This window comes from Melozone crissalis, unplaced genomic scaffold, assembly GCF_028551555.1.
Source record: "Melozone crissalis strain CALT ecotype California unplaced genomic scaffold, PUWL_Pcris_2 ptg000029l_1, whole genome shotgun sequence".
Lineage (NCBI taxonomy): Eukaryota > Metazoa > Chordata > Aves > Passeriformes > Passerellidae > Melozone > Melozone crissalis.
Window position 1 is genome coordinate 7,926,433 of NW_026535807.1, and position 21,554 is coordinate 7,947,986.

General features: G+C 37.5%; 1 protein-coding gene across 1 annotated transcript in view; it reads left to right on the forward strand.

Moving 5' to 3' along the window:
* The window catches only part of FHIT (fragile histidine triad diadenosine triphosphatase), a 516,263-nt gene that overhangs the window by 126,406 nt on the left and 368,303 nt on the right, over positions 1–21,554 (forward strand). The window contains exon 3 of the mRNA XM_054280974.1: positions 991–1,112. Within this exon, the coding sequence (XP_054136949.1) occupies positions 1,013–1,112 (100 nt within the window). The 5' untranslated portion in view covers positions 991–1,012. The remainder of the gene's footprint in view (positions 1–990; positions 1,113–21,554) is intronic.

Consider the following 21,554-nt stretch of genomic DNA (forward strand, 5'->3'; position numbering starts at 1 on the left):
TGTGACACAAGTGGGATGATAAATCAGAATAAATCTCTTAGATTAAGACCAAGTTTAGGTCTTACTGTACAGAGTAAGCTTGCAAGTAAAGAACTGCCACAGAAGACCCTCCATGGCTGTAGCAGTAGTTTTCCCTGTCTCAGGCAACATATGAAACTGAATTTCCTGATTAGTCACTTGGTTCAAGTTGGGTAATGTGAGTATAATGCTTCCAATGTGTCTCAAGTATTGTCACATGAAATTTGTCATTTCTTAATTTTTCACCCTGCAGTACCTTGGATATTTCTGATTGAATTAAATACTTTAAATACTCTAGGGCTTAAAGACCTAAAATAGACACAGTTGGGACTGTGCTGTAGCTATTTAAGAGGGATTTTCATTCTTGTCACGAAGAGAGAAAATTTTAGTGAATGAAAGTGGAATTCTGTGACTTTCTGTAAGAGAAAATGTAGCAGTGATCATCTTCACGTTCCAGTTGCTCAAGCTAGACCGTGTGGATGGAAAATGTCTAAGTAAACTTTGTTCAATTTGCCAGTGTTTCTTCAGTTGAGGTATTTAATGGAGAGATTAAGAAAATGTGGTTTATTTCTTACATCCTGTGTGCACTGATTTGCATTGTGTCAGAAAAAATGTGAAATCCTATTTGTGCTTCTCAAAGAACATATGACCCAAATGTTTACAATGCAGGACAAATGAAAATGGGAGGGGGAAATTGCATTCCCTAGAATTCTGTAGCCCTGCCAAGATGATGAGAATAGACTTTAAGAAATTATATGTAAATTTTTTGCTTTGGAAAGAAGCCTTTTCCACCCCTTCTTCAAAGACATGATCAATTTATGGGAGGTATAACAACCATTCCAAGACTCCCAATTGATGAGCCCAGGAGGCACTTTCTGCTGGAAGCTGCACAGGCAGTTGGATTGTTTTATTCCTGTTGCTTGGAAAAGGCAGAGCCAATCTCTTAATTATCTTAAACATTGTTTCTTTCAGACCTTGAAAATCACCTCTGACCATGCTGAGATTTGGGCAGCACCTGATCAAGCCGTCGGTGGTGTTCCTGAGGACAGAGCTGAGCTTTGCTCTGGTGAACCGCAGGCCGGTGCTGCCAGGACGTATCCTTGCCATGCTGCTGCTCCCTGGGAAGGGCAGGACGTGCTCAGGACATTTGGAAGGCCAGGTAGGATGTGACATGGGTTTATTCCAAGTCCAGGCAGTGATGCTTGATCAGAAGATGCTTGATCAGTGTTGCAGAACTGCTGAAAACAGTTGCTTAGCAACTGTGACCTTCGAGGTGAAACTCTATTGACCTTTTCACCACAGAAGATATATAAACAATCAGGTGCTACTAAAGGCATTTTAAAGTCTATTGGAGTGGGTGCTGTTTAAATTCCATATTATGCTGAATAATACATCCCACTTCCCTATTAATAATGTCACTTATTTTTTGATGTGGTAACTCTTTTATGGAGGATTTTCAACTTTTCCTGGCTAAATGTATACCATTTGTCAAATGCCAGTAGAACCCTGTATGAAGACTTTGAAGACTTTTTGGGGGGGATACAGATTGCTTTGATTAATTTAGGTGGGAATGAATTAAATAAGCCATCTGTATAGTGCACACATTTCATGATGAAAATATGAAGCCTCATGGTGTAAGTAAAATGCTTGAGTTTGAAACTGCATTGTAACTTGGTTATACAAGATGCTCAATGTACCTGTTTAATGTGTTGTGTAGTGTGTTATTTTCCAGTCAAAATTCTGCTGCTCTGTAATTTGTGCTGATTTTAGTGGCTGGAAATGAAATTTTTCAGAAATAATTAAGACTGATCTCCTCTTGTGTAGAGGTTCATGATAAAATTTTAGGAGGAGCTCAGGCAAAGAATGAATGTGTTGGGGAAAAAAAGGAAGTTTTCTGGAGTTTATTGAAAGCTTTCTTGTTAGTTTTGTAGTTTTATGTTGATTTTTTCATAACTTAAAATCAAGTGATTTTTAATATAGATTTTTAAACCTAAAATTATTTTTCCTCTGAAGTGTGGAACCTTTCTTTCCTCCCACCAGTTTTGTAGGTTATAATCGTTCAATATTGAACTTTTTTCTCCAGCTCCTTTGAATGGTGTTTGTGTGTACGAGAAGTCAGAGCATGGCAAAGATGCACAGACTTGATAGAAACTTTAAAGGTGGTACTGTCTCACCAATACACTTTAATGAATTAAATTAACAGTTTCTCTGATCTTTGAGTTTCTGAAATTCCAGATGTAAATCCAAGGCGATTTACAGATTTCTCATAACAAAAACAATTTCCAAGCTACATAAAGACAGTGTCACATCAATCACTGTGTGATGCAGGGCCTGTAAGTGCCTGAGCAGTTGCTGTATGCATTGTATGGATCAGAGAATAAATAAACTCTTATCTGTTCTGTGAGTGCAGGTTTTAAAAACATTACTTGATCTTATTTTAAAATTAATCAGTTAAGTGAACAATTGCATCTGTTGTTAAAAATAGAGTATTTCAGATGAAGTGTTCTTGTTTTAAAGTTTTTTGAGCACCTAGTAATGACGAGTTAAGGAGCCTATAAAACTTAATTATTACAAGCTTCTTTTCTTCTTAAATAATTAAAGATTATAAACTCTCATTGTGTAATTATTGCTGACTTTTGGCAGATACATTTATTTGCTCAGGGTTTAGCTTTGTTATCCCATAATGAGTTTTGCAGTGTATTTTATAGTGTCACATTGTTTTAATAGCTTGTGTTGTAATATATAATGTAGTCTTTGTTTCTCCATTGAATAAATGTTCAGGTAATAAAAACCCAACCCTTTTCCTTTCTCATTACAATGAGAAGAAATTAGGAGAGATCTTGATGTAAAGGCTAGAAAACAGTATGTAAAATAGAGCAATTTGCAGTTGTAAGCCTTTTAAAGTGTCTGTATAATGCAGCATTCATCTTGAGACCTGGCAGTAAGAAGTGTATTTTCTTTGTTTTATTGCAATAATTTTATCTGCCTTGTCTTTGGCACACATGTGACATTTTTTTCAGTAGAAAATAAAATATTAATGTATGTGAATTAGAGAGACAAAGGAAATCAGTTTGAAAGCCAGATCACTCCAGGTGGTGGCTTTAATTAACTAGTAAGGTTGAAATTCCATCTTGAAACAGAACATAGGGTTGGAATTATGAATTTGCAGTAATAGTTTTAAAATAAAACTATTCTCTGGGAAAAAATCTGTCACAATGGCCTTGTGGAGTTCAGTGTGACTTCAACAATGCCAAAGCAGGCTTGTTCACTTAACACATTGGAAAGTTTTGTTTTGTGTATTTTGAGCTGCCAATCCTGTGAATTTATCTTGACATTTGAAAGGCAAATTGTGCTAACAGTTCAAAATTAGGTAGAGTAAGAATATGGTATTTATGGTAAGGAAAGGGTTCTCCTCTTCCTGGACAGAGGTGCCTCATTTTACCCAGCATTAGATTTCTGCCCACTGGGTGCTCTGAGTTCACAGACTCAGGAACTCAGTTTGTATTGGGATCCCTTGGTGTGATTACTGCAGATTCTTGGATAGGGAGGTGCTGGGTACTCATTGTTGAGTAAGGATATCCAACATTAAACTGGGATTTTCAGTATGTAAGCTGCAATGTGCACATTTGTGGGACAGTAGGAAGTATTGACCTCTTCTGGCACAAGGAGACAGAGGAGAGCTGCAGGTGGTCAGGGTGCAGGGTTAGTGCCTGTTCCCCTCAGGAGATCCAGGCCCTTTGCTGTCACCTGGCAGGCAGAGACTCGCAGGTGTTGGTGTCTGCACAGGCTGTCTGGGGACATTGTCACTTGTAATAATCAGGGGTCTGTCTCTGCTCTGCTGTTGTCTTCTTGTTGTCTGATATCAGAGCAGAAGGCACATGGCATTGGGGACAGTGTTGATTAATGAGGTACTGGATTTTGGAGTGTACTTTTATGATGCCTTTCTGACATTATTGCAGAGCCAAGAGTCTGGGTGGGAACCCAAATACTGCATTCAGTGCACATCTGGGCTGTAAGCTTGGAGTGGGGAGGAGGTAGCTGGGTGTTCTGGAAGCTTGCTGGGATACCCTTATACAGGTATCCATTCCCTTTTTTACAAGAGTCCTTGTTTCCTCTCTGTTCTGTCAGCTTGCTGCTTTGCAGAGGGTGATTGTGAAAAGCAGTCACTTGTGGCTCCCTTGAACAGCTCTGTGGTTGTTTTGGAGGAGGCAGCTATTCAATAGCTGGAGCAGTGCAGGGATGTGTCTATAGTCAGCAAATGCATTGTTTCTGTCACACAAAAGGCACAAGGCGAACTGAATCAGCTCATGCAAGCAGCATGAGCTCAGCTTCTCCTTGGCTTCTTGTTTGAATGACTTCATTCAGAACCTTGCTGCTTCCACAGAGCAGAGCTGTGGTGCTGTTTGAAACAAATTCCATCTGCTCTTGGACATGGACCTTTTGTGCTTTAATATGATAACAGATACCTTGTGAATGACCTACCATTGTATTGATGTTGTCTTAGCCCTGCACCAGAGCTTTACATGGTTTCACTGCCATCTTCAATAAAAATGAACTGGTTTTTATCACTGCCTTTCTTACAGTGTTGTGCAGGGTACTTGTTTTCATCTTGTGTTAAATATGAAAAATGAATTTTAGCATTAGCTGAATCCATTTGGAGACTAGGAATTTTTATTATAAATAAAATTATTCATTAGTTATGTCCATTTTTTTTCAGTAGACAAGGTATTGATCTTTAGATTTGTGTTCAGGGTGCCATAAGAACTAGCAAAAAAGGAACACAGCAACATTTGTAAATTGATTGAATGCAGAGTGTAATGACAGAGACAAACAGCAGATCTATGGCAATACTATATTATACAAAGCATTTTTCAGCAGTTTATTGAATTGGTTATTAAAAGGAACAATCTTTCCAGCTGGGAACAGCAAACTGAGGGTTATTGGGACCAAGTAATTTTGTAGAAATTTGTGGACACTTTGGCTCCCTTAGTAAGGGCACATCTATGTATGTAGTAAATAAGAATAAATATTTTATGACAACTTTTCATATGGGATTGATTATGAAAAGGTTTTTTCATCTAAAGAAACCCAACAAAACAGAAATGGAAGATTGTTTAACTGTTACATCCTGTATTTCACTAGACTATTTTGTACTGCTCTTTTCATAGATGTCTAAGTTTTCCCACCAGAAAGTATTCTGATTGTGGGGAATAGACCATGTATGAAACCCCAAAGCATATGATATTTTCTGGCACCTTCATCTCTACATGGAGATAATGGTCATTATTTGTGGCCGTGGCTGTGTGCTGTTCTGTGAGTTCCTGCCGCTTGTTCCCGTTATTAATGAGCAGAGAAAACATTAGTTGAACCAGATGCTGCCTTCAAAGGCCTGCTAACACCCCGAGCTGCAGTGTAATTGGTCTGCTGCAGGAGTGGGATGGGATCCAGGGTCAGGCAATGTGAGAGCAGCATCTGCTCTGCTGCACAGTTTGTCTGGCTGGGAGCTCCCTGTCATCTGCTGTCACTATGGCTGTGTCTCTTCAGACTGATGTGTTCTGTAGTGCCACAAATATTTTCCTAATGCTTTCCTTAAAAAGAAATGGTCTTTTAGAATTATCATTGTTACTTAATATATTTTCCAAGTAATTTTCATTTAGTTTCACATCTGACAGATTTTCCACTCAAGATAGTACACTAGAAAGAACAGTAGTATTCTCTCACAAGTTTGGTTGAAAACCATGGTATTTATCTTGTATATGAAATTTTAATTCTTCATAAACTTACAGAATTGCTGTTATGATTTTTTTGTACATTACACATTTATCATATCTATATTTATGCTCTGTAAGTATGAATTTGATGGGTTTCAGCCTAAATAAGTGTTAATATTACCCATAAAACTAAGATTAAGAAAATAAAATTGTTGTATTGCCAAATATATGTTTATATCTACATATTCCAATAATGTGCGCTGCATGTTTGCAACAACTTGTTTGAGTTATCTAATCTTGTAGGAAAGTACTCTTTAGTTCTCATTACAGAAGCTTCCTATACATTACCACTATTATTAGTTTGTTTAGCACAATGTGAAGGAGCAGTCATGTTCCATTTAGATCTTTAGCAAAGAGCTAAAAATAAAGGGGTTTGGTAAAGGCTGTCTAATTTAAATAGGAGGCTGGAGATGCAAGGGAATACAATGGAGACACAAAATGTTGTTCGGTGCAATAAGGCCTGGACTACTTACGTGAATTTTTCAAAATGTGTAGTAACTCTAGAAGAGGAGGGCATTAGGAGGAGGATGCAGTTCCTTTGCTGCTGCAGCAAAGAACTCCTGAAGAACTGATATAAATGATGCATCTTATTTGAAATTGGGAGAGGGGGTGGGGAAGTATAGAATATCTCTTCATCAGGAATGCAGAGGAAATTCAGACTTTATGTATTGTAAATGTCTGAAGCTCTTGAGAATTGCTGAAAACTCCTGAATTTTTTTACCTCAGATCCCAAATAAAGCTGTTCCATGACTCTTCCTTACTGATCCCTCAAGTAGAGTTTATTAATGCCTTATAATGTTTACTTGTACAAATAAGTGTAAGAAAAACAGTTCCTATGCTTAATAACTAAATAAGTGTAAGAAAAACAGTTCCTATGCTTAATAACTTTCAGCAAAATTAAGCTGTGCTGTGCAGAGGGCAATGAGTGGGACTGTGCCCTTGGCAGCACCAAGCCAACAGAGTATTTGCTGTGTTCTCCAGCTCCCTTCTGGGAAAAGGGCTCTCCTCCAGCAGCCCAAAGGATGACTGATCCCCTCTGTGTATGCAAACCACTTGAACTTGCTGGTGATAGAGAGGCCAGTTAATTATCTCAGGGCTGGAGTCATTTTGTTTGCCGTCTACAAACAAAAGGATGGTGTTTGAGTCGCATTAAGAAATGCTGCTACTGAAGATAAGAGATTCAGGGCTCTGTGCACAAAGGCTTGTCTGTATGACTTATTTGTGGGGATGGAGTTCAACTGTCTCATTTGGTCTGATAAAAATGCTTTCTCCCCCTTCAAATCTTGTCTTGCTTGGAAGGTGCTGACTGTTGAAAGAGGATGTCCTTCACCATAAGGATACAAAATTCTGTTTGCATTGTTAGAGTTCTGTTAATATAATGGTGTTGATGAAAATCCCATTCTAAAACCTTTGTGCCAGTATTGTAAATAGAAAGGGAAAAAAATTAAAGTAATATGGTCAGAAGTATTTCTTGCCTATTTGCAAATGGAATAAATTACCAGTTAAATCACTTACAAGTATTAGCAGATTAGTGGTAAGAATTCTCAGGCTGTAGCACAACCTACATTGGAAGAGGTGTTAGAAAAGTTGTGCAAGGCCACATAAGGGAGAGGCAGCAGCTCCTAGGCTGGAACCTGTTGCGTCTTACCAGGGCTGTGGAGGGTAAGCAGCTGCTTATTAGTCATGTGTTGAACCAACCTTCAACCCTGACTGTATGGAGAGTAATGAGATCTCTGGGCTTGTAAGCAGTGTCATAATAGGTTGGATTTATGCAACTAAATTTCTTGACTGCATTGCTAACAAATATTAAAATTCAGCTAAAAACTCCAATTTCATTTCTGTTGAATGGCTTTTATTCACCTGTTTGTCATCATTGTTGATTGGAACTTATAAATGGCTTAAGGCACATCATGCATGAACCTCTCTACTGCTCTGTGTGTTTCAGGGGCACTCACTGTCCAGTTCTGAAGGTGTGTTAGTAATGTGTGTCTTCTAAAAATGGAACTGCTTGTCCTTATGAGCTCCAAGGACATGCAGAAGGGCTCCCATTTTGTCATGTTTACCCTTGTTATCAATTCTCAAAGCATGTTACAACTTTAGTTTCAAAGTAACTGAAGTGAATCTTCTTTGAGGTTTCTGACATTGGGGTGACAGAAATACCTGGTAAAAGAATTTATTTTAGTATAGCAAGAAACCTGGCCAAATGTTTAGTGAGAAAAGCATCAATCTAAGGAGCTGGAAGAAGTCAGGCTTAAGAAGCAGAAGAGCAAAGCAATGTGGGAAGATATGAAATTAAGTGGTAGCAAACTTTTGTATGAAAAGTGGCAGGGAAACTAAGACAGGACTCAGGAAACATTAAATGAGTATTTCCTTTGGTATTTAACACAATAATGGGCATTGTTGTTTAAAAGACTGTCAAGTCCTGTGTGTCTTATCACTCTACAACTGCTTGGAAGGAGGTTGTAGGGAGGTAGAGATCAGTGTCTTCTCCCAAGGAACAAGAAATAAGACAGAGTAGTGGCCTGAAGTTGTTCTGAGAGGGGGTTAGATTGGACATTAGGAAAAATGTATTTCTCAAAAGGGTTGTCCAGCCCTGGCACAGCTGCCCAGTGCAGTGGAGAAGTTGCCATCCCTGGGGGATTTAAATGAAGTGTAGATGTGGCACTTGGGTACGTGGGTTAGTGGTGGCCTTGGCAGTGTTGAGTAAAGGGTTGGACTTCAAGGTCTTCCCCAACCTAAGCCATTCTACGATTCTGTAAATAATGAATACTTTTAGTCCAGCAGTTACTTTCTAGTCTAGTAATTTGTAATTGGTGTGCTTATTGAACAAACCTGTAATTTTATCCTTTTTATCATATCAGTAATACCCCAACAAACAAATGGACGGTAGATAACAAGTATAAAGGAGGTGTTTGCTGCTGTTGCACTTTTGACACTATAGAAAATTTATGTTCCTGCATCAGTAGCAGATAACCACAAGCTTTGCATTCAAATTCCAATTACTACAAACTACAGAAAAGAAAGGAGTAAAAACAAGTTTTTTCCCCCTCAGTACTTAACTGGATTTAAGTTCAGGTTTTTTTACTCATTCTGGCTAATGAAGGAGATGACAGTTACAAGCCATTCCTGTTACAGTTTGTGCACCTTTTGTCCTCAATATAGCCATTAGAAAGTGATATGCAGCACACACACAGTTAACCAAGTCTGGGCAAGCTATTGCATGACTTGTTCTTACAGCAGAATATAATTAAAAGAGATGATTGGAATACATGGTTATTCATAATAGATGTCACACAATTACCATAAGTAATGCAATACATGCAAAATCTCCATTTGTAATGAGAATAGATTTGCTGGAAAGTCAATTGGAAATTTCATTTATTGCTTATTGTTTCCAGCATATTGGGCTATTTTGTGCTATTCAGTGTAAAACAAGTATGTGTTTTCTTCAGAAACACATTTTTTGAGAGGCATCTGGCATGAACTTTCTATTGCAACTCCTAAGAGGAGATACAGTGATTCAATGTTAATCTGTCATCTCTTCTTGCTGTGAAGAGCCTAATATATGGTATTTTTCTGTTGAAACATACATTAATATTCCTTAATGTACCATAATTATATTCTAAAGAAGATATTTCATCATTTCACAAGTAACCATTTTGTACTCCTTATATTTTGAGTACCTCTATCATGGTTTAACCCTCGTCAACAGCTAATCACCACACAGGCACCTTCTTGTTCCCCTGCAGCTGGAAGAGAGAGAGAATTGGAAGGATAAAAATAAGACAACAGTGTTAGGTATGAAGACAGTTTAACAGGTAAAGCACAAGCTGCTTACATGAGCAAAACAAACCAAGAAATTGCTTCTCTGGTTCCCATGGGCAGGCAGATGTTCAGCCACCCCCAGGAGAGCAGTGCCCCATCACATGGAACAGTTCGAACACCCCTTCACTTCCTTTTTCCTGCCATACCTTCTTTAGATTCCTTCTCCTTCCCTTAGCTCTGCATGCTGACCATGACCCCTCGTGGTCTGGGACATCCCTTGGATCAGTTGGGATCAGCTGTTCCAGCTGTGTCCCCTCCCAGCTCCTTGTGCCACCCCCACAAGGTGGGGTGAGGAGCAGCAAGGCAACACTGCAAACATCCCTGAGTTGTCAATGCTGTTTCCAGCACAAATCCCAAACTGCCCCAGAGCAGCTCCTGTGGACGCTAACTCCCCCCCAGCCCAAACCAGAACAATCTTCAGCAGCCAAGAGGGAAGTAAAGGGCATTCCATGTACATGGGAGATAGGCAGGAATGCTGCCTGGAATGAAGGAACAGGCCACTGTGCTCTGCCATCCTAGTGCTTTCTCCAGGGCACAGAGTGATCTATATCTCTTCAGACTGCCTGGTGTAGGGGTCAGTCTTTTGAGGGTAAAGCCAATTTACTGTACTCCCTCAATGAGTGCAGGTGCAGAGGTCTAGAGAGAGTCCAGTCACCAATACAGATTTTTTTCAGATGCACCATAAAGAAAAAGGAAATCTTGAGCACGATTGATTTGCTCTGACACAGTACTAGACTTCCACATACCTGTGTAAAATAGCTTGAGTTTTGAGATGCAAGGCCTCAGGTCTGTTTGGCTTCAGCTCTTCTGGCTTCTATTGTTTTTAGGTAGGGTGAAGTCCTTCTCTCCCTGTTTTCCTCCTCTCCAGTGCACAGCGCAGGTAACTCATCCCCAGTGTGTTCTTTCCCTCTCTGGCTGCTCCAGAGGGGAGCACGTACAGGGTCTCCCACCTCCTGTGTGTCCAAAGGTGCTCACCTGTGCTCCTTCTTTTGTTCAGGGGATGTTTTCCTCTGTGGTTTGAAGTGATAAGTGAGATTATCAAGTACAGTGATTCCAAAAGGCACCATAATTGCTTTGCAGAGCTCAGCAGAGGGTCAAGCACCTTCTCTTAGCAGGTAATTGGGTAAATGATGTTTTAGTAAGTTGTCTTGAGTAAAGTTAGATATCAACATAGCAGACAATGGAGGCTTTGTTGTAAAATGAGGCTACAGTAGGAAGTGGAGTGCATAATTCATGGATACAGATGTATTTCACTTTATCACTCATACCATATCTGGGTTTCTAAGGCTGCACAAGTGTGCACAGGCTGCTATTCATTTGCTAATGTATTTTACTTGTGATGCTCCTTGTAACCTGCCGACTTCTACTGCTTCTAATCAAAACATGAACACCTCAGCATCTCTCAGTGATCTCTCTTGAGAAAATGTTCATCTTGTACAATAAAAGTTGAATATTCTCCTTCTGATGCTCCAGTGTAACATTGTACTGCATTCAGATGAGTGATCTCTCTGAGAGGCTGCCTAAGAGCTGTTGCTTTAGTTCAGGATTCAATGATCTTTTCCTGTTGGTAACTGGGAATGTATTGAGATGCCCTGTTACTATTTGCTTCATAGAATTAGAAATTGTGTGCCGTGAGTATGAGTTTAAGTATGTAAATTTGGAAATTCTACTTTTTGTTGGTCTGATTTTTTACTGGTGTGATGAGCATTTCTCGTCTGATGAACTTTGTGTATCAGAATACAAGACTTTGCTCCAACGTGTATGTAAAAATGGAACTATTTATGAACATATTTTTAAAATGTGTCATTGTATCATTCAGTATTTCTTTTTCTGTCACTCCCAGGTAGAATTTGCCTGCTTGTAGAGAAAGAATATATGATACAGACTATATATTTAAATTAAGCCATAGAAGTGAACATTGCCAGAATTCAGGCACTGTGAGCACACATTGCAGGAACACTTTCTTAGGCTCAGTTTTGTTCATGATGATTTAGTTGGGTAAAGCCTAACTAATTTGGGATTTAATTCACTTTACTACTTTCATACACCAAAGATAAAGGTGAGGAAAAAATATAGTGAGCACATGGCTCAGTAAATAAACCACATTCCTGTCTGGGAAGAATCCTAGAGCCCAGTTGTGAAAGCATTACATTTCTGGTGACATTATTGAGTTAAAAATCATGTGTGATTTGGGGAGCAAGAGGGAGAAAGGGGAAGGGGAACCAGGTCTATATATCTGGGAACAAATTTTCCAAGAATTAAAGTTGTAGATTAACAATGGAATTAATAAGAGTTACAGCTGTAAATCTGAATCTTGAGATTCCTGAATTAGGAGCAGTGATTTTTTTTTTTTTCATATTTAGAGTAGACTTTGTGACTGAAACAAATTGCTGGAGATGAGGAACATTTGTTATTATCTGGTACTTTGAAATCAAGATTGAACTTCCCTTTAAGATTAATAAGAAGCTAATATCTGTATGGAGGAATAATAATGGGATCTGGGTTGACATGGAAGAATTGAGAATAATTTCTCTTTTTCTCTCATTCACTGACTGATGTGGACTGTTAGTGGGACAACAATGAACTGTGACCTTTTTTTGCCATTCTCAAGCCTTCAAAATGGAATTTCATCTTTAAAAGAAAGATTGATATAAAAAGGAAGGGAAAAAGGTGCATTAGGAAGTGAAGCCAAGATAATTGGATAAGCTTTCAAAGGAGAGGTGCATCTTATTTCTGAAGGGGTATCACTTAACTTTGATAATAGGGAGAATTACAAATAAAGCAGCTTTATTGACCTCTTAAACTCATATTCCTGACAGGAGCTTGAAAGGGAACATAAAGTTATTCTATTTCTAAATATCTGTTAATAGCTTATTTAGAATTTGTTAAAATTCTGTCTAACTCATATAGTAGTGATTGTATTTCTATGAATTTTTAACACTTGTGTGAATTGCATTCACTCTAAGGCAAAATTCAATTAATTTGGACTGCATGTGGAAAAAAAGTCTGTTTTGGGTTTTTACTGCCTGATCATTAGGATGTAGCAGGACACCTCTGCCAAGCTTTACCTACCTGTTGAGTGTTTGGTGCAAGCACCACCAGCAATACTGCAAACAATCTGATGCTTTCTTCTTAGAGCCAATTGCCTCCTGTCTCAGTGTTCTGTAGCAAACTTTGGCATATTTTCAAAATGAAATTGTGTGTTCTTCCCCCTGCCAATTGCTTTAGCTCCAGGTAGTGCAAATTAAAGACGAAATGAAGGCAAACTTTTAAATTCAATTTGCATAGCTCTGTTATGGTGGAGAGAAATTACGTTGGGAGTGAAAACTCTGTAAACACTTTGAAATAGGATAAATGTATTTTTCTAATGACTCTCCTTAAAAAAATTTAGTGAGGCACTTGAGACATGTCTGCTTACACTGAGGAGCAGAGGAACTAGCAGAGTATTGCAATAAAGTTTTTTTTTTGGCTGTGTTTTTTTTTCTACAGTCATTTTGAGTGAATGCAAAACATAGAATTGACACTCTTCTTAGGTAGTGAGAAGATTTTCAGGATAAAAAAAAAGAAAGCTACTTAATTAGTGTCCAGTCATGTGGAAGCATACTAATGACATTTCTGCTCAATTAATGTTTCCTTGCTATGACCCTATCAATATTAATAAAATAAGTTATACTTGCTTGTCTTTCAAAAAAAAATCTGAATTTGACCTGGAGAAAGTTCATCACAAAAATATTGCGGAGTTGTACAATTCTATTTTTATCAGCAATGTTACTGGAGCACTGCTGACTTAACATAATATTTTGCTGAGGCATTTTAGTTTAGAAAACAATGCAAATTTTTCCCTTTTCTCTCATATTCCTTAACAAAATTAAATTAATTGCATCTAGTATCAATTATGACTTATTTATAAATACCTGTGGAATTGAATATGTTTTTTTAATGCGGAGAAACATCCTTCTTACATGAGAGTTTGGTGTTAAAAGCAAGGACACAATGGTTTTTATAACATTTATAAATGTTTTTATAACATTTATTACATCTTTATATACACATCTTAAGCTTGTTTGACCCATTTTTAAACTGTAGAGACACAAATTCAATATGAGCTTTCTTTTTCTGCATATGAATGATAACCTTAATCCAAACCTCCAGCAAGAGTCCAGGTCAGAATTTATTCATCCTTAAACAAGAAAAATTTGGTTTATCTGGCATTCACAGCAGCATTGCTTGTTTTACTGGAACCCTGATGTGTGGTGTGGATTCTTTATTCTTGTTGAGGACTGGTTTTTTACATTTTGTGGTGTTTTAGAAGCCCATGGATTTATGTGCTCATTTTTATCTGTCCAGTGCTTGTAGTATAGCAGACAGTTTGCAAAACTGCCTGCTAAAACCAGGGGCATTTTTGTGTGCAAATTAAACAGATGATTTTATATACCTGCCATAGGTAAGAATTGAGAGAATTATACATGGGCTGTATTTGGAAATGTAATGGGGTTTGATCTTCCTAATTTAAATACCAGCACACATGAGTATTTTGATATGAAACAGATCCAAAGCATCTGGCACTACTAAATGAAAGGGTAAAAGAATTACTATTTTAAATAAGCTGTAAAAATGCATGATCCTCTTCTGTGCAATGGTTAGATGGCTGTTGTACCTATGTATTCAAAAAATCTACTGCTTTTGAGATATTCTTCTCTCTATTCCACGTGGGGGCATGGTGAGGGAGCAGGGGAAAGGGAGTGATGTGCAATCCAGCTTTGAGTCTTTATCAGATCCCCCTTGATCTTTAACCATCACATTGATGGTACCTGAATGAATTTAACTTTGTACCTCAGCTAAAGTGTTGTCCATGGGGGATCATTTTATATTGCCTACAAGATATCAGAGTAAAGGAAATAATGTGATTTGATACCTGTGTTTTGTCACGATTGAAAAGGCACAGAGAGATGCTCTCTTTGTCTTTTTAAATAATGAAAGTTGAATCAAGATTGTCATCTGATCTGTCAGAGGATTCAGCAGCAATAACTGTCTCCCATCTTATTACTTCTCCTTCTCTTTTTAAACTTTTTAATCTTTGCAAGAAAAATTGGCAACTGTTGTAGATCTCCAGTGTTTGTTGTGCCCATTTACTGCATGACATAAGGATAGGTTCTTACTTTTAAAGCTTATTTCCCAAGTTGGTGATTTTGTGAGGAGATGACAGTGTTCTCACCTGTCAGATACCTCCTGTGTTCCTTATCCCTTCAGGTTTGCAGAGAAAAAACAAAATTTTACTAAATCCATGCTCTTTTTCCCTGCAGGTTTGAAGAGAGAAAAATCATGATTTATCTAATCTGATTCTGTTTTTAATTTGTAGTTTGGTTTTAAATGGTATTTAAGGCTTTTTCTGCCATGTGTATTTGGTGGCTTTGAGTTTTCAAAGCCATTGTTGAGAGCATTTTGCAGGTCTCCTTTGATAATTGTTCCCACTCATAGGCAGGGGCAATTGCATTAACTCTAAAAAGATCAATATTTGTCCTTCTTAACCAGATGTGCATACTTGTTATTCTTAACACTGGACCAGTTTGTCAGTAGTCACAGGCTGACCAAAATTGTTCATTTCTGCCATCAAGGGGTAGAAGATAGCTTTAAGAGTAAGGTACTCTGACACATAAGGAATTTGAGAATATTTCCCAGTTGGAATTTGCATATTTGGGAACACATGACCATTAGAAAGATGTATTTACAAGTGCTTTATTTAAAAACTAAAAGTGCCAATACAAATACTGAACAGAAAAGAAAAATAAAGAGGGTGGGGATATAAAATAGTGTGGAGGTTTTGTGTTTCTCATGAGAGACAGTGGACCTTTGACTGTCCCATTATTGCAGGGCTGAGGAACTTCCCTGTGAGTTCCTTATCCCATTGTCCTTGTTCCTTGCATTGGAGTGTGGTGAAAGCCAGCAGACTCATCTAAAACTAATGTTATTCCAACTCTTGAATCTAATTTTTGTTGCTTGTCAGTTGAGCTGCTGCACTCTGCAAAGCCTCTGCTGTCAGAGCCACAGAATTCTGAATATCTGTTTAAGAAGGTCCTTTGTGACATCCTAATTATATTCCATGACAGCCTTATTTGTTCAGTAAAATAATGAAACTGAAAACTTCCAAAATTAGTTTTAATATAAACAGATATTCTATGCAACACAGTGATAAACCTTGTGAAAGTGCCATTCCCATTGAGTAATTAAATATCATTACCTGTAGTGACTGCTGGGTTGTCTGTTGTTTGTTAGGGAAAGGGAAGCATAAGTGTGCTGCATATACTGAAAGTGATTTAATTTGGCCAGTTAGCAGCAAGGTTTAAGATTGATTTCACTTTCATGATTCATCTCATGATATTAGTTGCTTTGTGCCTTTTGATGTAAAAATATTGGCCCTAAAATGTTTTTTTTTTAATTTTATATTGTTGAGGCTTAAATTAATTGAAAATTAAGTTTAAAATATCCATTCCATATGAAAGAAAAAAAGGCAGTCATCATCTTTCTGTCCTCCTTGCTGGAGTTCTGGATACACTGAATGCTGAGGATGTGACACAGGCTCCTGTTTTCTTTAGGGCTTTAAATCTGCTCTGTTAGACACTGCATCCCAGGGCCTGGCCTTCACCACTCTGCAGTATTTGGTAATAAGGATGTGATGATGCATTTGGCACTAACAAAAGGAAGTAGAGAAGTAATTAATTAGGTTTGACTCTGCAGATGACAGTGTAGCTCAGATCACTTCGGACTGTAAAAATACCACAAATGAAAGACATTTGGAAGTAGTTCTCAGTAAGTGGAAAATATCTTCTTTACTGGAATATAATTTTAATGGAGCTGGAGAAACAGTAGGGGAATAACTCAGAAACTGGTAGACTCTTTATTCCCAGTTCCCTCCAATACCTTTTGGCAGCTATCAGAGGTTTAGAACAGTGAAGAATAGGTAATGAGAAGGAAAACAATATTTTTCCCCCAGTTCTTTAGAAGGCAAAGCAAGATAATTAAACATAAATAAACTCTTTAGACCAGCTAGTTGTATATGATGGCAGCTCTTTACTCAACTAAGATGTCTGCATTTATTCCAAGGCTGTTCTGGTTTAGTTGTTTCAGCTGTAACTTAGGGATGCCAACAGATATACATTGCTCTGTGAATAAGGCTGGACTAATATGGAAAAGGAAACCCTCTAATTTACTCACCTCATGTTCAACAGGATTCTTGAATTTTGCTGAACTTCTCTAGTTTGATACATGACTGAGTTGATTTGGATTACTTAGAAGCACATTGCCCATCAGTGGTTCAAGCTAGATGAGGAACTGAAGAACATAACTGCTGTAATATAATGAATTTTCTTCTTTTCCCATACATAAAATACTGTAATAAATTAAAGACAATCTGATAAAAAGTCTGGGTTTGTCTTTTAATATTAGACTCAGACTCATTTCAGAAGTAACAAATTTGTAGCTAAGAGGAAAGCTGGATTTTAATAAGACTTTTGTAATCTGGTAAAATACAATATTCAAAAAAGGTCTTGTCCTTACTTGTACTTTTTGTAGATTTTAAACATATTTTTCCTTGTATTCATTTTTCCATTTCCTTCCCTATTGTGTATATGTCTCATTTAGAAGATTGTAGTTGAAAGGGGATTCCTAATAAAGTCACAAGGATTTCTTAAAGAGTCCACTGAAATCAATAAGTAGCTACTGATAGCTTCTTAATGGCTGTCTAAGAACCTCTTTATGTTTTTCTTGACAATTGTTTTGATGGGGGAAAATAAAAGTTGTATTCATGCAAAGCAAGTCTTTTAGATTACTTCCTGTAGTGGTTTGATAGTAGGTATTATCACTGATAAGCTGGGCTGAGTGTAGTGTTTTGTAATGTTAGGTATACTAAAATAGAACTCTTTTAACTCCACAGCTGAATATGGTTCTTGCCTTTTTCTGATGTTGGTTTTGATCCTCTGCAGCAGATTTTGAGTGTGTTGAGGGAAACTTTAAGTCATTGTTCTCAAGAAGAGGAAAATATTACTGATAACAAATTTCCTTGCGTAAATGCTACATTCTCATTTTGAATCCAGACAGCTTTAATCAGCAATCAGTTTCCTGGGGCAGTTATGTCTCAGTGTTTGAGCCCTTGTTAGGATCACTAAGTAACCCACAGGACCAGCAGATATGATAAACTTGGTGTGTGCAGAACATGGTGGTTTTAGGTGTATCAAGTGAACTCATCTTCACATCAGGATTTGCTAGAGCTGAAGAACTACTGTTTGAATTTTCAATTTATTTCTTTGTCACCAGCAAATATTCAAAATCATGATCCTTCTTTTAAATGGAGATGCATCACACAGACTCTAAGATCTAAATGATATGTGCTAGTTTCATTTGGAAGTATAATTAAGGTGTATAATGTCATTTAACTGTTTAATGAACTCTGCATAATGTAATGGAATACAAATATTTGACCTTCCTGACAGTGACTGATGGATTGAAGTTGCACAGCATGATATCATTAGAATGTCAAATAACATCATTATTCATGATTATCAGGAATTATTCAGGTGAAATGGCAAATGTAATAGAAAGCTATTATTTTTGTGGGGGCCTCAGATTGACTTTCTTTGTCAGTATCAGTCTTTTGATGATACAGGGGGAAGATACTCAAATTTATTGAGCTACAAAGAATTAATGTTATAGGTTAAACAAATGTCAGTAATATCAGTAAAGTACTTTCAGTAGGTCACGTCATGTATTAAGTGTCTAAGAGTACTACAGGTAATGTTTTAACTTCTGCTAAAAACTAAAGCCATCTTTAGATTACAGGTGTTTGCAGCATAAAAGTATATCAATAACCACTATTTTCTGGCTGATATTTTTGATCAGCAGAAAGGAAAAATGCCATACAGTCTTTACAGTAGAACTGCAATTTCACCCTCTTTTCTCAGAGCCTACCTTGGGAGCCCAGACCTTTGTTCTGAGAGAATTTAAACTGAAATCACAAGGTGTTATTCTGTCACTTAAATGCTCAGGAAGTTGATGACTTGGGGCAGGAAGTACCATGGACTTGGAACACTCAAGTGCTTAAAAATATGTGATTGACCATTGTAGATGGCTAAGACTAACCATCCTCCTGGTTTCTGTAGCTGCCTAGGTGAACACATGCTGTCTGAAGATATTAAAACTACTGCCTTTGTGAGGTACTCCTACAGATTAGCCACAGACAATAGAATTTAGCATGGAATTTAGTACAATTGGCTTTTATTTCACTTCTCTGTTGAATTTTGTAATTTTTAAACTTGTATACACCCTCAGAGGAAGCATCCCTTCTTTTTACCCTCTTTTCCTCCCCCTCTGTAGATAACACCGACAGCAATTTGGAGTGCTTCTTGATTTGTGTATTAAACCTAAATCACAATCCTAATGCTCCAATTTACTTTTTGTTCATGATGTGCAAGTCATAAAACCCCTCTTAATTTGGTAGCTTGGGAATTTATGTGGAAGGATATTTTCTCTTAAGTGCCTGGATGATGTAAATGTGCTTGAATGAGCTGACAGAAGGCCAGGTGATTTCCAGTACCTATTTTTAGGGTGTTAAAATCCTCTGAGTATTCTTTTGCTCCTTGCTGCTCTGGGCTTCTACCTCAGTCAACAGGTTTTCAATCTCACCAGAACTCCCACTTCACAAGTTGTCAAAGGGCTGCTCAAGCAGGAAATGGGAACCTTGAGCATGGTGTGTGTGATTTGAGGTGTGGATTATTACCAGGGTGTTGAAAAGTAGCCTATCCTTGGATATGCAAAAGATGGTGAGATATAACCCTGTATTGATTAGGAAAGTCTGGCAATGAGAGAGAATTATTGTTGTCATATATTTTTCCTTTATAAAGCACTGGAGTACAATTACAAAACTTTGTTGGGGTTTCCAGCTGTTCACCCCCAGCAGCTGGGTGGGCAGTGCCTTGCATGCCAGGGGCTGCAGCTGCTGCAGTGCCATGGCTTGGTGACAGAGTGGGGACAGTGTTTATCAGATGCTTCCAAGTTGAACGTTGTGCATAGACAGTGTGTTGCTCCTCTGAATACAGAGGATCCTGGCTTGCAAAGCAGTTCCTCAAGAAAAATCCCTGTGCCAGAAAGCTCCAAGGGTGCTGACTGAGTCATGTGTACAACAGAAACAAAATCCTTTGTGATTTCCATCATCATGCTCTGTTATTTTATTGCACTTAGCTTACAGAACAGAATAAAACAAACACAACACCAGTCAAAAGGGTGCTGATTTGACCTCTGTGTACTTGTGTGAATGGTCCTTATTAATTTGAGGTCTTTCTATTTATTCAAATGAGGCCATTTAATAAAACAAGCTTTGAGTAGAACTTTCTAGGAGCAGATGCTGTATTTATAGAGCAAAACCATAATTTTAAAGCTTTATGAAATCATAATAAAAATAAAAGATTATTACATATTACTGTCTTTGATTACACATTTATAATTTATTCTAAATAAAAGGAATTATGTATATGAGGGGTCAATAAATTGTTTTCTCATAGATTCAACTGCCTTTCCTGAGCTTGCCAGTTTGGGCTGAATTCACAAGGACAGTAGTAGAAAGGATTTTGGATGTGAACATTTATCACGTGTGTAGCATGATAAAATTTACGTTTTTCACTTTAGGTTGGAATGTTAATTCCCTGCCAGATTTGGCAGAGGGGCAGATTGTATGTCAAAAGTAAGTAGGCAGCAGAGTGGAGGAGAGATACTAATGGGGACCCAAAATGAAGATTTTACAGGGGTTTGCCTTTTACTAGACAGTAGAGAAATTACACTAAACTGATTCCCTGAGGCATAGATCTGTATGAAAACAGTTTGAGTTTGGGTGGGTTCTTAAACTGTTCTCACAGTTATTGAAACCCTTTGTTTATTGTATCATTAGTAAAATAGAAATGAATAATGTCTTCCTATTTAAGAATCACATTTCCCTTGAAGCCTTTGAAATATTTTACTAAGCATATAATATTGTAATCAAATTATAGCTTAAAATTCATCTGAGACTGGAATTTGTGTATTCAGATACTACTTTTTGATTGTTGATCAGGCATGTGTTTTATTTTCAGGAAGCTGCAGCACTAGTACAGTATAATTTAGCTGATTCCTTTCTCTGGTTAGTTTGTTGCTTTAGTCCAATGCTTGTGCATATGTTATCTTGGTTGATGACATGGGAAAAATTGTAATGGATTAAAATGCTTTTTAATGAATTATAATTACCTGTATTCATAAGATATATGAAGAAGAAATAGCTTTGTGAGCCATAACAGTTATAGGAGGAGATATAAATTCTGTAAGGGTTATATTTATTTCAAACTGATGAAAAGAGAAACTGAGTTATGATATGGAAAATAAACACAAGATTTAGGCTTTTATCCTTTCCAGTGCAGGTGACTGAGGTTTTCCATAGGAGGATACATTTGGTTTTACTTGATACAAGGTTTTACTTGAAAGAGGGCAAATTATGCATATGTGGCATCCTTGATCTCTTTGTAGAGTCTCTCAACTCCTTTTCCTTTGGCTATACAGGACAAACAAATAGAAAATCCCTAATTTAATGATTACTAGTTGCCTCAAGAAATAGTAGGGTGGAAAATTGCATCTCATCAATTTTTTATGGCTGTTATTGGAGTCAGGGACTGTGTTCAGCAGGTACTTTGCACATTGATTGTGAACAACTGCTAGGTTCTATCTTGGGTTCTCAGTCTTTTCTGCTGGCTTGTAAGGATTGTCAGGTCTCTTATAGCAAGTTTAATGGATCAACAATGAGATTTGATATAAAAGATACTGTTTTCCTGTATAATAAAGAAAATCTCCACTCTCCTAGGACTTGCTTTCTTTAGTTTTCCATCCTGTCTGACCATGGATCCAAGCAGAAGTTTCACATACTTATTA